General features: G+C 36.7%; 1 protein-coding gene across 2 annotated transcripts in view; it reads right to left on the bottom strand.

The window, feature by feature from the left end:
- nkain4 (sodium/potassium transporting ATPase interacting 4) overlaps positions 1 to 16998 on the bottom strand; it is a 60915-nt gene that overhangs the window by 22680 nt on the left and 21237 nt on the right. For both annotated transcript variants that reach the window (XM_077214151.1, XM_077214150.1), the window contains exons 2-4: positions 16157 to 16294; positions 8725 to 8805; positions 3797 to 3994 (exon numbers count right to left, since the gene is read on the bottom strand). In XM_077214151.1, the coding sequence (XP_077070266.1) occupies positions 3797 to 3994; positions 8725 to 8805; positions 16157 to 16294 (417 nt within the window). The remainder of the gene's footprint in view (positions 1 to 3796; positions 3995 to 8724; positions 8806 to 16156; positions 16295 to 16998) is intronic.

Raw genomic sequence — 16998 nt, 5'->3', positions numbered from 1 at the left:
TGTTTGCATTGACAATGGTCCAGTGATTTTGTGGTGTAATTTGACTTCTGTGAGAGATTCACTTGGCCCTTTATCCATCCTCCCATTCTTCTGAGCGTTTTCTTACTTAATTTCCCAATTTTGACGGAACCACAAGCTGTGTACTTTGGCCAATGGGGATAAAAATCTCTATTTTTCTAACTAATATCTGCACTCCCACTGAAGAAGCCTGTATGAACTTTATCCGTGTGTGTGTGTGTGTGTGTGTGTGTGTGTGTGTGTGTGTGTGTGTGTGTGTGTGTGTGTGTGTGTGTGTGTGTGTGTGTGTGTGTGTGTGTGTGTGTGTGTGTGTGTGTGTGTGTGTGTGTGTGTGTGTGTGTGTGTGTGTGTGTGTGTAATGAGAGATATAGACACAGAAAGACAGACAGACAGACTGGTATATTGTGTGTGTGTGTGTAAACTCCCACTTCCTGAAGGCCACTTTGTTCAGCTCTCATCATGAAGTCAGCAGTTCATTGTTGGAGCATGAGAGGATAATCATCACTTTCTAGAAGCTTCCGGCACTCCTAACCCTTTAGACCACCAAACATGCAGGCTTTATTTCCACAGATATTTGCTTAGTCCTCTGACAAACACTGTACAACAAGAATGAACAGATACAGCTTGTGTGTGATGTTTTGAGACAAAGATGATGAAAGTAAAGGTGCACAACATTTTACACACACACACAAATATAAACAGGTGCTGGTCATATAATTAGAATATCATCAAAAAGTTGATTTATTTCAGTAATTCCATTCAAAAAGTGAAATTTGGATATTATATTCATTCATTACTCACAGACTGATATATTTCAAGTGTTCATTCCTTTTAATTGTGATGATTAAAACTGACAACTAATGAAAATCCCAAATCAAGTATCTCCGAAAATTAGAATTCTAGTTAAGACCAATACAAAATAAGGATTTTTAGAAATGTTGACCAACTGAAAAGTATGAACATGAAAAGTATGAGCATGTACAGCATTCAATACTTAGTTGTGGCTCCTTTTGCCTGAATTACTGCAGCAATGCGGCGTGGCATGGAGTCAATCAGTCTGTGGCACTGCTCAGGTGTTATGAGAGCCCAGGTTGCTCTGATAGTGGCCTTCAGCTCTTCTGCATTGTTGGGTCTGGCGTATCGCATCTTCCTCTTCCCAATACCCCATAGATTTTCTATAGGGTTAAGGTCAGGCGAGTTTGCTGGCCAATTAAAAACAGGGATACCATGGTCCTTAAACCAGGTACAGCTTTGGCACTGTGTGCAGGCGCCAAGTCCTGTTGGAAAATGAAATCTCCATCTCCATAAAGCAGCAGGCAGCATGAAGTGCTATAAAACTTCCTGGTAGACGGTTGCGTTGACTTTGGACCTCAGAAAACACAGTGGACCAACACCAGCAGATGACATGGCACCCCAAACCATCACTGACTGTGGAAACTTTACACTGGACTTCAAGCAACGTGGATTCTGTGCTTCTCCTCTCTTCCTCCAGACTCAGGGACCTTGATTTCCAAAGGAAATGCAAAATTTACTTTCATTAGAGAACATAACTTTGGACCACTCAGCAGTAGTCCAGTCCTTTTTGTCGTTAGATGCTTCTGACGCGGTGTCGTGTTCAAGAGTGGCTTGACACAAGGAATGCGACAGCTGAAACCCATGTCTTGCATACGTCTGTGTGTGGTGGTTCTTGAAGCACTGACTCCAGCTGCAGTCCACTCTTTGTGAATCTCCCCCACATTTTTGAGTGGGTTTTGTTTCACAATCCTCTCCAGGGTGCGGTTATCCCTATTGCTTGTACACTTTTTTCTACCACATCTTTTCCTTCCCTTCACCTCTCTATTAATGTGCTTGGACACAGAGCTCTGTGAACAGCCAGCCTCTTTAGCAATGACCTTTTGTGTCTTGCCCTCCTTGTGCAAGATGTCAATGGTCGTTTTTTGGACAACTGTCAAGTCAGCAGTCTTCCCCATGATTGTGTAGTCTACAGAACTAGACTGAGAGACCATTTAAAGGCCTTTGCAGGTGTTTTGAGTTAATTAGCTGATTAGAGTGTGGCGCCAGGTGTCTTCAATATTGAACCTTTTCACAAAATTCTAATTTTCTGAGATACTGATTTTGGGATTTTCATTAGTTGTCAGTTATAATATTCAAAATTAAAAGGAATGAACACTTGAAATATATCAGTCTGTGTGTAATGAATGAATATAATATCCAAATTTCACGTTTTGAATGGAATTACTGAAATAAATCAACTTTTTGATGATATTCTAATTATATGACCAGCACCTGTACATATATCTCATTATAAAAATATATTTCTATGTAAAAATAACCATTTTCTATTTGAATATATTTTAAAATGTAATTTATTCTTGTGATCAAAGCTGAATTTTCAGCATCATTACTCCTGTCTTCAGTGTCACATGATCCTTCAGAAATCATTTTAATATGATGATTTGGTGCTCAAAAAACATTTCTTATTATTATCAATGTTGACAACTTAATATTTTTGTGTAAACTGATATTTCTTCCTCCAGGATTATTTGATTAATAGAAAACATTCATCAGAAGAGCACTTTTTTTAAAATTATAAATGTCTTTACCCTCACTATTGATCAATTTAAAAAATATTAATATCTTTTAAAAAATTGTACTGACCACACGGTAAATTACATTATATTATATTATATTATATTATATATATATTATATTATAAGCAGCGGAACAAAGTTTGGAGGCATGTGTTTGCAAATGTCACTTGGTTTAATATTTAGCTTTTTGTATCTAATGCAATGACATTCAGACATTATAAGTATGGCTTAAGTATCCATATACTTTTGTAGGCAACTGCACAGCACATTTAAAGTCCCCGTTTAGTAAATAATTGTATCCCTTAAAACTCCTCTTTGATCACCTAAATGAAATATTTAAACGTTTGTTCCTTGAAAAAAAAATTATTCATTGCTTAAATAGCTTGTAATGTAACTCGACACCCTTGCCTCATTTAGTATACGCGGATCTATGAATATGCAAATTAGCCCCGCCTCCACTCACACCAGCTCAGAGATCCACTCGTTGACGATCACACGTTGACCTGATTGGTTACAAGATAGTTTGTGACTTCATGAACTCCAGCGATTTCCAACCGCGTTTTTGAGACTGTCTTTGTTTCACTGCAGTTTTGAGGAGAAAATACTCCGCAATGGTGTTGACATGAATTTGCACATGGTTTGTCTTAAAGCATATTAAAAACACCACATAGACATATAAACAACACTAAAAGCTGGATTTTCACCACAGGGGGACTTTAAGTCAACAAAACAAATCCCTTTAAGAAAAAGCGCTCACAATCCTTCTGTTTTGCTGCCTGCTGATCATAATCCACTGAGTTTGCCCAACTAACCCTGGAGCCGTGCCAGACCTCGACTCGAGAGGGCCACTTCAGCACAACAGCAGAGCGTTTTACACATGTGTGCTGTATTTAGGGCACACTTTAAGCTGGTGTGGTTTTTAAAGACTGGTTGAGTGTAGAGAGACAGGCCACGTTTTCGCATACGGTCATGAATTAGGATGGAAGTGTGTGTGGAAAACCCTTTCAGTTATGCTATATAAAAGCACAACGTACACATAACCAGTGTAAAAATAGTGTGTGGAGATCATAAACCGTAGTAAAAACAGGGTTTTTGGACTATTGAAGGAATGCTTATTGAGTGTTTTGGATTTTCTATATGCCTTGGCATATCATTAGTTTGTGTGCGTGTGTTTGGGAGCGACTTACGGAGGTGAGGATTTGGAAGCCGCAGTGGAGGACTTCGATGTACTGGTACTCCAGCAGGCAGCCCATGATGGATATATAGGACTGTGTGTCCGCAACGCGCTGTCCGCTGGAGGGGATCTCTCTTCGGACACATCCCGGCCCGTGCTCGCTCCACCAGGAGTGGTGTGCCGAGATGTTAAAGGTCAAGAGGTTGCTGTCCTGAAAGGAAAGAGGGGAGTCGTCGTCATCAGCCTCAATATAACCGATAAGGGAGTATGCGCTGTAAAGCATGCATGCATAATTTAAGACAGGGCCGACAAAGAATTTGATCCACAAACATGAGATGGAGGAAAGACAAGCATGTATATACCAAAAAAGGAAGGAAACACACATTTATTATTTATTTGCTGTGATTATATCTAGATTTAAACATGAAACCTAATAAAACGAGGTAAAATTGCAGTCTGTTATGAATCAGTTATTCACAACCGCAATTGTTTTCTCTGGTTATGTATTGTTACAATTCACACACCATCTACAATGTGCTGTTAAATCTCTCATATAATTTGTCCAGAAATCACTTTTATCCAGCTGTGGCAAAAATACTAGTTCGGGCCAGACGACTGTGTTTTTGCCAATATAAAATTACACAACATTGTGAATTTTGTAATGATTTTAACATGCCATTTATTTAGCAATTATCATTTACCATGACAGTAAAACAAATCTCAAATTTAATAGCTATAAAATTTATTTCAAACCATTCATTTCCGTGCATAAGATGAACAATTAGTTCGTGGACATCTGTGCATGGCATTTTACATATTTTTATACTATAGTAATAATAATAATAATAATAATAATAAATGCTTTTATATATGCATTTATTATTATTATGATCATTATAGTATAAAAATATGTAAAATGCTATGCACAAATGTCCATGAACTAATTGTATATATATAAATTAGGGCTGTGCAACGATAAAAGTTTGTTTACATAATATATGTGTGTGTACAGTGTATAATTAGGTTGTATATATAAATACACCCACATGAATCTATATATTTGAGAAATATATATATGTATATATAACTTATATTATTTATAAATATTAATATTTAATATATAAATAAAAATAATTCTTAAATATATACATGCATGTGTGTGTACACACACATATTATGTAAACACAAACTTTTATACAAATATATATATATATATATATATATATATATATATATATATATATATATATATATATATATATATATATATATATATATATATATATATATATATATATAATATATTTTATAATAATATATTTTTATAATTTAATATAAATACAATTATTAGGGCTGGGAAAAGATTAATCGCGATTAATCGCATCGAAAATAAATGTTTGTGTTTACATAATATATGTGTGTGCACTGTGTATAACTATTTTGTATATACAGTATATAAATACACACACATGCATGTATATATTTAAGAAATATTTGCATGTATATACTGTATATATTTATTTATAATTTATATTATATTATATATAAATATAAATATTTTATATATAAATAACAATTTTTTCTTATATGTATGCATCCATGTGTGTGTATTTATATATACAAAATTATTATACACAGTGCACACACATATATTATGTAAACACAAACTTTTATTTTGGATGCGATTAATTGCGATTAATCTTTTCCCAGCCCTAATAATTATATATATATATGTATATGTGTATATATATATATATATATATATATATATATATATATATATATATATATATATATATATTCACATACATACAAACACATAAATATCAGTAAAATATATAAAATTTCATAAAAGCAGTGAAAAATATTTTTAGCTACACATCCGAGCCCTATCATTTTAGGAAAAACGTTGTACCAAAATGTATTCAGTAACAATTCGACAACATATCAATTTAAATATTTTTTTTGAATCCCAATTCACATGTTCCAGCAAATGAAGTGAATTATGTGTGTCTGTTCATGTGGTTCTGAACGCTGCATGTTGCAGCAAATGCTCCTCATATGCTCACGGATATGTGTACATCAGATGTAATGGATTCTGTCACACAGTTCTCAGGCTGCATGAGATGAATGACACTTGTCAAAAGCAAAACTTATGGACTTTCTATGCTTATTAGAGAGTAACTCGTCCTTGACCTCTTTCTTGCTAATGGAGGCACAGAGGCACTTTATCATCAGTAGGCATTATCATTATACGTGTCACTATATGTCAGAGAAGAGTGTGTGTTCGTGTAGGGGGTCGATACAGACCGTCCTGTCTCTTATTTAATCACAGTCACAGTGTGAGACGGACAGCCACAGCCTGCAGCCATGCATGAGAGGACAACCCCACCAAAACACCTCAATCAATGAGACTGAGAGAGAGAGAGAGAGAGAGAGTCCCAACCACTTAATATGCTTTTCCTCCTCAGCAAAAGAACATGTCTCATGTTCAGTGAGTTTAATATGGCAGTCCATTCTCTGAATGTGACAGATTTTTTTCACATTCATGTTGAGTCAGAATTATCGTAATTCTGAAACTCAGTGCTCTGCGTTCTGTTTGCGTTCGCTGAATTTCTGTTTCTATGGCAGCACTCGAAGCGAACATAGATCTATACAGCTTTGTTGTTGATGAAAGCAAAACACTTCATCACTAAGCCATCTCGATTTGCTCATGAAATATTAGAGATCTAAGAAAGAGCATTGTGTGGTGGTCTTCTGAAATTATGTATCATTATTAATAGTCACCTTTTTTTTTGGATCATTAGTCATTTAACCCTTCCTAAACACTGCAAGTATATTGATGCTGACAGGCATGGAGGTGCATTTTTATAATTTATCCACACAAAAAATGTATTCACTGAGACTTGAGCAAAAGTGAAGTGTGTGTGTGTGTGTGTGTGTGTGAGTGTGAGTGTGAGAGAGAGAGACATTACATTTACATTTATTCATTTAGCAGACGCTTTTATTCAAAGCGACTTACATTGGCTATATATGTCAGAGGTCGCACGCCTCTGGAGCAACTAGGGGTTAAGTGTCTTGCTCAGGGACACATTGGTGTCTCACAGTGGATTTGAACCCGCGTCTCTCACACCAAAGGCATGCGTCTTATCCACTGCGCCATCACCACCCCAGAGAGATATAGACACAGAGAGAGAGAGAGAGATAGACACAGTGTGTGTGTGTGTGTGTGTGTGTGTGTGTGTGTGTGTGTGTGTGTGTGTGTGTGTGTGTGTGTATGTGTGAGAAAGAGACAGAGATATAGACAGACAGACAGGTATATTGTGTGTGTGTGTGTGTGTGTGTGTGTGTGTGTGTGTGTGTGTGTGTGTGTGTGTGTGTGTGTGTGTGTGTGTGTGTGTGTGTGTGTGTGTGTGTGTGTGTGTGTGTGTGTGTGTGTGTGTGTGTGTGAGAGAGAGAAAGAGACTGAGAGATATAGACAGACAGACAGGTGAATTAATTGAGAGACAGAGAAACCAGCAGAAACTACTGTCAGACTGTTTGCTATTCTTCTCCTCACGGTCCAGTTGTAATCAATCTAACAATAGGGGGTCCTGAAAGCAGGATGATATTATCATATTGTGTATCATTCTCTGTATGACAGTACAGACAGCAGTGGGACAGTCATATTTAGAGGCGTTGTGGTGAGCCGTGTTAATGAAACGGGCTGAATAATGGGGAGCAGGTGGCAGAGGGCCGGGCTCAGGCATTAACCCAACAGATGGACACACAGCGCTCCCTCACTGCTACATATGGACAGCAGGAGGACAAGCGGATAATGGAGAAAACACACACACATATAAACACACACAGACAGAAAAGAAAGGATCAATGCGCTTCTACTCGCTGCTTTCTGGACAGCAGATTTGTCTGCAACAGCTCATGAATATTCATGTAATCTGACTTACAGAGGTTAGCGGGGGTTTGAGAAGGACGTCCCACCTGTGACAGCACAGGAAAGAAAGAGAGGGAGTGACGGAGCGTGACTGTGTGAGACAGAGGGAGAAGAACACGAGGATGAAAGGAAAAACAAAAGCGAAGGTGGGATGAAATGTAACCGTATACGCTTCCAATTGCGTTTGCTGTTGAGGACCAGGTCGTGAGTCCAATTAAACAGCCCTCTTCCTTATGAGCAATGAACAAACCAAAAAGATTCCAATAAGTATGACCCAGGCATCATTTTTTTGACCAATTATTCCCTTTGTCCTGGGATAGTCTGCGCCATTTCGCCCCATGCAACTGTGACAACAGTGAAAAAGAGTTTAACTCTGATATAACAGCAGCTCATTACACATGTACCAGATTTACTCAGCATGCATCTATGAGACTTTAAGATGTTCTCATCCAGTCTCACTCCAACTTCTGAAAGAGGATAAGTGCCTTTCGTAGTGGGAACAAGAAATCTGAGTCCAGGAAACTGGGCCAAGCAGGAGTCAAAAACAAGCACACACACACACACACACACACACACACGCACACACAGTAGAACGTGTAAATTATACAGCGAGCTTGTTTCTCACTGCTTACACACTTGGGGCTGAGTGTTTATGTCCATGACCTGTCAGCACATGTAGAGAGAAGTGTATCATGGGATGTGTTAGGGATAACACACAACGGCTCTCTGCTATCGCTTTTCCAAAAGGCTCTCATCTGATTTCAAGACACTTAAAAGGCTAGTTCACACAGAATGCGTCTAGAGATGCGTTACTCTTACAAATCTAAGAGTAAGACACTTGGAAACAAAAGACACAAAGGTTTTGGTACAAGTACAGCTAGTCAGACAGTCTGTAAAAACATCCTAAATGGCGCCATTTAGCTGTAAAACAGGGTCATTAAAATGCCTCATACTCCTAAACACTGACAGCTGACGCATTTGTAACTTTAGGAGGGGATCTCTCTTACCTTCAACAGACCTCCAACCTCCAGGTAGAAGCAGATGATGAAGACGTTCCAGGCCACCCACACTGCTGTCCACACCGTGTACTGTCAAAAACATGGACAATTCATTACTCATTCAACACTGCGCACTCAGGCTACACTCTATGAAACGTACGTGAAAAGACAGCACAATGTACTTTGTTAACATAAAGGAATTTTCTGTATTTTCACAGGTATATTATCATTACCAGGCATATTTTGAATTAGCCATTTCATTGTGTTGAAGGCAATGTCTGCAAAATTAACTGAGGACAAGGTTCTGCTAGGATATTATCCGGTTTTCTATGGATTTTTGTTTTCTGACAGTGTACACTACATGTCTAAAAAAAATTATTTATCAAGAATTTTTACACATTTTTGAGAGAAGTGTCTTATGATCACCAAGGCTGCATTTACAATATTATTACAATTCAAAATAACTCTTCTCGGTTGAGATATATTTTTTTTTTAATATGGCAAAACAAAGGATTTTTTAGGATCATTACTCCAGTCTTTAGTGTCACATGATCCTTCAGAAATCATTATAATATGCTGATTTGCTGCTTAATTATTATGAATTAATTTTTGGTGCTCAATTATGAATAAAGGTTCTCAATATTATCAATGTTGTAGTTTTTCCTGCTTAATGTTTTTGTGGAAATATTTTAAACTATATTACAATAGAAAACGTATTGTAATACGTAAAAAATATTTACAATAGTAATATTTCATAATATTATTAAATATGTAAGCCTTGTAAATACATGCAGCCTTGGTGAACATAAGAGACTTTTTTTATACTTTTTAATTTGTTGTGATACATAAAATACAGTTTTAAAGGGATGGTTCACAAAAAAAATTTATTTAATCATGCAATTACAAACTTGTATAACTTTCTTTATTCAGAGAATAAAAGAAGATATTTTGGTGAACTTTTTTTTGTCAATACAATGAAAAAGCTCTAAAATAACATTGGACCCCATTGACTTTCATGGAATAAAAATAATATATATTTGGATATATTTATGTTCCACAGATGACAAAATGCTGACAATTTCCAAGTTACATCACATTTATATCAATAAAATTATTCAGTACTATAGTATAGATCAAAGTACGATCACTGAGCCTCTGTACCATCACATATGAGTACTCTTATGCAAGGAATAACTGGCAATTCTCTATCTAGTTCAAACTTAACCTGTTCCAGTACCAGTAACATCAGAGATTTGCGAGTTTCTCAGAGTATACGGGAAACAAGTAGATGCTTGAAAACGTCCGCAGTGAGTGCGCTTGGATTTAACGCCCTTCTTTTAAACAGGCTCTTATCTTTTAACTCCAGATTTGTATCTTTCTTTGTTCTTCTTTTATAGCAGTACATCTCATTTGAACACCAAGCCTTGTGTCTTCCTGGTTGTTTTTATTTTTGTTTACCACACTCAAACACAAAGCCTATAAATCCCATTGAAATGTTAATCTGAATTAGCAGATAGTACTCATGAGTCTAAAGACAATACAGAAATGTATGCTGCACAAGTGTAAAAATGGATCTCAGGTTTCCCGTTAGTCCCTAACGGAAGACCAGCTTGAGACTGCTTTATAGAAACATTTTCACCAAACTGCAAAAGAGATGTTTTTCAAAACGCCCTCCACTGGGAATTCCTCCACTGATATACAAAGATCAGAGGAATACTTTGTCTGAGGCTTTTTTCCATTGTGGATAACTAAGATTCTTACAAAGTGTAAAATGGAGCAAACTTGCAAAACTTTATATGGAGCCAATGCCATCCACTGCCTTTGCCAATGCCTTTCTCACATTAAAGAATAACATTACATTACGTTAACCATAACATTACTAAAGATTCATCCACCCACAGAGAAAAGTAGTCCCACCTCAAAGGACAACTTAGCTAACCTAACAGATCGAATAATAAACAATTTAACAACATAATTTATGCAAGTGCTTTAACAACAATATGAGCTTCAAATTTCTGCTCGTAAATGCTCGGGTTCAATTGCCTCGTCAACTTAAACTGTAAACATGTTACTGTAAATGGGATGAGTCAATTAGCCCTTAAACATATACCTCAAGTCTTTATTGGCATGGCAGGTCATTCACTACCGCACTACCCTCTGATGGTAAAAAGCATCTGCTCAAATTAAACCCTTCCCAGTTCCAAAAGGACACAAAATATGCTTTATTTTATAAAAATATCAGGAGAGTTTTATACTATTGCGGCATTTAGATCTATCTGTGTTAGATATACAGTAGATCCAGGCCAATAAAGTCCCGAATATGATAAACCTTAAATGCATGAACATATCGCCAATCATTATAAGTTGTATTTAAAGTGCCCCTATTATGCTATTTTAAAGTTTCCTAATGTTGTTTTGGAGTCTCCTACAGTAGGTTAACATGCATCAAAGGTCAAAAAAACTGTTTCATTTTCTCACAATATACATTTGCACATCACCACATTTTCAATGATTCTCAAACGACTAGTCAGATTAATCAATCTCTCTAAATCCCTCCTTTCTGCGAGCTACTCTGCTCTGATTGGCCAGACAGCTCAGTCTGTTGTGATTGGTTTACTCTGCTCTGATTGGCCAAACAGCTCAGTCTGTTGTGATTGGTCTACTCTGCTCTGATTGGCCAAACAGCTCAGTCTGTTGTGATTGGTTTACTCTGCTCTGATTGGCCAAACAGCTCAGTCTGTTGTGATTGGTCTACTCTGCTCTGATTGGCCAAACAGCTCAGTCTGTTGTGATTGGTCTACTCTGCTCTGATTGGCCAAACAGCTCAGTCTGTTGTGATTGGTTTACTCTGCTCTGATTGGCCAAACAGCTCAGTCTGTTGTGATTGGTCTACTCTGCTCTGATTGGCCAAACAGCTCAGTCTGTTGCGTACAGCGCGCACGCCGAAAACAAAAACAAAAACAACGTCAGCTCTGCTTGTACTGAGACTTTCTACACCGTAAACTAAACACAGTAACGAACAATTACGTTGATTTTATTATTTCAATACGAGCGCGAGTCCGATGATGAAACATTGGAAGAACTAGTTATTCAACCCGAACCTTCATCGCAAGGACGACTCGAGCAGGACGTTTCTCAGTGATAAACTCTTCAGTTTGAGGGACATTATGAGATGTTGCAACTATAATTCCTCACCATCAGCATTAACAAGTGCATGTCCATCAACAAACTGATTATTTTATTTGTACTTTATTTATTTACCAAGTATTTTTCTAATTTATTGTGGTGAAGATGTGGAAACTGTATCAATAACAGTGCATACATTAGCCGAGCTCTAGCGTGAATGACTGATGAAACATAAACGTTGGTAAAACAAATCTTGCTCCATGCTTAATCTTTCCTCAAAGTAGTGAGAACGACAGACAATCTGCATTAATAGACACAGTTTTAGGGAACTGGCCCACAACTGATTAGCAGAAATATTTCAGTAAGACAGTAATAATGTGAGTTAGCCAGAAGCAGGAGACCTACACAATATAAAACTCATAATTAAGGATTTTGAACACCATCTTTCAAGAGCAAGCGGTTTGTGAATCCTGCATTGAACTCCGAGATTTGAGAAGCAGTCGTCAGTAAAATAAAGGGAACACAGCAAAAGTTTAGGATTACACTGCTGTGGTATTGTGGTAGATGAATTTTAACCACTGATTCTTCACATGCTCGTCCTTGGGCAGTGGAAAAAACTGGCTTTGCCTTCACATTGTATGTAGAGCACAGCGTCTTCTGGACATGATGCTGTCCAGTTTCCACAGGAATCAGCTGCAGTGTTTGAGGTTCAAGTTTTCCCTGGTGTTTGCGAGCGCAATAAGTGAAATATGCTAATGTTTTGTCTTGACGTCACAACGAAAACAGCTTATGACTTGTTTGAAAAACGATTCATTTCATTGCCTCAGAGTCGACTCTTACTTTTGAAAGACAACAATTTTATATACGGTGCACTTTCAGATTTAAAACTTTGCAGGATGTTTTCATTCACTTAGAGCTATGTTACACACTACATGAAAGGTCATTTTCAAAAATCCATAATAGGGGCACTTTAACTCTGATTATCTTGTTTGACAGGATACTGAATCTATTCATGACTCTATTGACATGACTATTCATGAAAGACAAACAGGTTAGTAAGACTGAGACATTTGTCTCTCAGAAGATGTCTTGAAGGGAAACAATACACCTCAGACAGCATGATTCACATGTCAGACCACTATTATATAGTGACTAGTGTAATTCTAACCTGTTGTGAAGCAGAATGAGTCTCTATAACACAGGACACATGCCTGAGCAATACTCCTCACCATTCCCAGGAGTCTCAGAACCACAAGTCTTGCTTCCAGGCTCGTCTATCATTTCTGTCTTCAACACCTTTTCAATGCTTTGTTCTATTCATGACTTCTGGACTTTTTACAACATGACTTTGGTTAACTTGACATTTCTACTCACTATGTGAGAATCTTGTGTGTTCGAAATTAAATCATCATCACATTTTAGTAAAATCAAATTTATAAATCCAACTCAGTGTTGTTAAGTGCATTATTTATAAAGTTAAATGGAAAATAATTACTTATTAAGATTTTTCTGTGTACTCAAATTAAATGGTTTCAGAGTTTTATACACATTAGAGTTAGTAGAATCATTTACATTTATGTGAAGAATGTCTTGAAAATGGATGACAAGCTACATAATGAAGTGTTTTGAGGCTATTCCCGCAGCTCAGATAGTAAAGCATGGTGTTAGCAACATAAAGGTCATGGATTTGATTCCAAGAAAAAGCAAAAACTGATCAAGTGTCTTTGAAGAAAAGCGTCTGCCAAATACATTCCTTTAAATGTGTTTTTTTGGGCTCTACTAGAATAGGTTTTCAAGCTTGAATGTTAAAAAACACATTATTTTTCACATATTCTCCATTGTTGCAGCTCCTCTCTTCCCAGTCTGTCCCAATAACACTAAGTTTAGTTCCTGTCTCTATGAAGCCCCTCCTTCTGAAAAGTGCACTGTGCTCTGATTGGTCAGCCCGACCAGTGTGTTGTGTTTGGTCAAAAGTATGCATTTTGCAATGATAAATGTTTCAAACAATAGTAATTGGTTGTCACATGAATTCAAGTTTCTTACATCTAGATACCATTTTGGAGTTTATTTATTTATTTTGTGGCTGATATCACTTGTAGTTCATTTGTCACACTAAAAATGGAATAACATTTTTACATTTTACAATACATTCTCCCATATAATATACACATTTTGGCAAATTTAGTAGGTCACACAGAAAATGTGTATACTTTGTAAACTATAATATATTCAGAAATAACTTATAATATAAATCAATGTAGCCATAATAATAATTAGTATATTATGCTATTTCCAATAAAGCCAAGGTTTATATGTAAACTAAAGGCTATTGATTATTAAAGAACTGTTTGAATATTAAAACTCCTAAAATAGCTTGCTTCCCGTCTCATCAGCTAAACCAAACGCTTAATCCTGTTGAACTTGAAGCGAAGCTGCATCATGGATTGACCCAGCGAGGAACTAAAGGGAACTGGACTCTAATCATTTAATTCATGGTAATTAGTTGCAGATTTAGGGGATTAAAATGCCATACAATGTGTCAAAGTATAAGGCCGGTCCAGTGTCTGCGGGAAATCCATTCTCAGCAGAGGCCTGCTGTCTTTGATCAACAATAAGCAGATTTGCATGTGCCGCAAACATTATGTGCATATAGGCATTTCTAAAAATTGTCTGTCATAAAGGAACAGATCTGAACAGACACCTGTTATTAAACTGATTTTTAGCATGGTTTGGGGAATCTCACAAAACCTTTCAAAAACAAGACCAATATCAAATAATATTTCGATGAAAACTAAGCCTAGTTTTGGACCACTAAGATTTTTTGTGTGCCCGCGCATGTGTTTGTGTGTGTGTGTGTGTGCGCGCGCATTTCATGACAATTCCTATTCTCTTGATGGAATATGTAAGGGATAAATGTACAGTACATCATCATCATCTCATCTTGCATCACCCTGAAGGGATTTATTCTGAGATAACAACCGCCTGGATACATTATCCCGCTTATTACACAGCTCTTGCCACATAAGTAAATAATTAGACATGAAATATTGATCTGAGATGAAATATTTTATTAGCTCTTAAAAGGCAAAGCTTCCACCGAGAAAGCAGTTGCTAGCAAGTGGCAAGTTCAAACTAGACCGACATTTAAGAGATACGGTACAGTCATACCACTTATTGCATAGCATTTCACCACATAAATAACTATGGGGATAAGAGATATTGATATGAGATTAAACTATTTTAAAGTAAAGACTATAGAATTACACAAGACGCGTCACTCGTATTGTTTTGAATGGGGAAAAGTACAACGCTCAATATGGCGGAATAAGTCCCGCCTCCTAAATAAGAGTCAATCACCGATTGGTGAAGTCACTGCCGCTGCCGTTAGAAGCTCTGGTTCCTATGGAAACAGTCAGACGCATTTCCACTGCACATGCAGCTTGATCCAGTTTTTCTGTCATGATTCGAGCGTTTAGTAAAAAAAAATAACATTATGAGACAGTTGTTGTCAGATTTAATGAAATATGAAATTTAATCATAAGCTTGGCGAACAGTTTGGAGAAGTTCATTCAAAACGATAGGAGCTGCACTTGCTGCCCGAGAGGCGTTTCAAAGATGGCCACCGAGTCAAATGACTTGTCTTAAAGGGACTTTGTAAGACTTTGTCTTACCTGTTTGCACTAAAACAGATAACTTGAAATAAATAATAAATAAAAGTAAAACTGAAATTTAAAATAAATTAAACCCAAATAGCAATATTTAAAATGACAAAATCACTAAAAATGTATCTAATATTAAATGTATTTGTGTGTGTGTGTGTGTGTGTGTGTGTGTGTGTGTGTGTGTGTGTGTGTGTGTGTGTGTGTGTGTGTGTATGTGTGGCCTGGTAAACCCTACATTATGGGGACAAAATGTCCCCATAAGGATGGCAATATCTGAAATCCTTGTTCGTGTGGGGACATTTTTTGGTCCCCATGAGGAAAACAGCTTATAAATCATACTAAGTGATGTTTTTTGAAATTGTAAAAATGCAGAAAGTCTCCTGTGATGGGTAGGTTTAGGGGTAGGGTTAGTGTAAGGGAATAGAATATACAGTTTGTACAGTATAAAAATCATTATGTCTATGGAAAGTCCCCATAAAACATGGAAACACTACATGTGTGTGTGTGTGTGTGAGAGAGAGAGACAGAGATATTATAATTTTATTAAATGGCAATTTCTTTTATTTGTATCAGTCAAATTTTGGTGATAAAATGTGACCCGAACAGTTTTTGTGAGATGTACATAGTAATGACTAATTAAAAGCATCACTTACCACCACTATATAGCGAGGTCTGTACTGAATGGTGCCGAACAAGCCCAGGATGACAACCAGGATGTGGAAGAAGTTAGCAAGGATAGGAGCCCACTGATAGCCCAAGAAATCAAACACCTGCCTCTCCAATGCCACCATCTGAGAGAGAGAGAGAGAGAGAGAGAGAGAGAGAGAGAGAGAGAGAGAGAGAGAGAGAGAGAGTATATTAACATGAATGATTCATGTGTGAAATGATTTGAAATACAAGTTTAAAGAATGCTGCTACAACTAATTTGCATGATCATTTTTTTCCATTTAGTCTTTGATCATTTTGGCTGGAGGACTATCAAAGTATATTTTTGACACAAGAAACTTCTTTATGTGTCAAACTCTTCAACTGCAAAAACCCTTTTTTGCGGCAACTAGAACGACAGAACATCTCAGTAATGTTTCTTTCAAATTCGTATGATCTGTGAAATAATAAATAATAATAAAAACATCTGGAGCGCAAACATCAAACACCTTTCAGATGCACAAAACTCAAAAGAACAATCTTTATCGCCACACGAAAAATGCCTGATCATTTCAATAATGGCATACAGACTATCAATTTTACCGGCATCTTACAGGCTTTTTAACCTACACTTAACCTTTTAAAAAAGCTGTTTAGCACGACTTTCAGACATAATTGTGGTTCCAGAGTTGTTTAGCAACAGACAACCAACCAATCATTGACTTCCTCAAAATTTTCAGCGTCTAAACATATCGAACATGACAAGTACACTTACTTACAGTCAACAATTTTTGCTTTTCTGACTGTTGTTGATTATCACATAAAATACAAAAATAACAATTGGAGAACA

The sequence above is a fragment of the Siphateles boraxobius genome, unplaced genomic scaffold (assembly GCF_051911475.1).
Source record: "Siphateles boraxobius isolate OS27281-9 unplaced genomic scaffold, OSU_SipBor_1 68, whole genome shotgun sequence".
NCBI classification, from domain to species: domain Eukaryota; kingdom Metazoa; phylum Chordata; class Actinopteri; order Cypriniformes; family Leuciscidae; genus Siphateles; species Siphateles boraxobius.
This window is presented reverse-complemented; position numbering and strand designations above follow the sequence as displayed.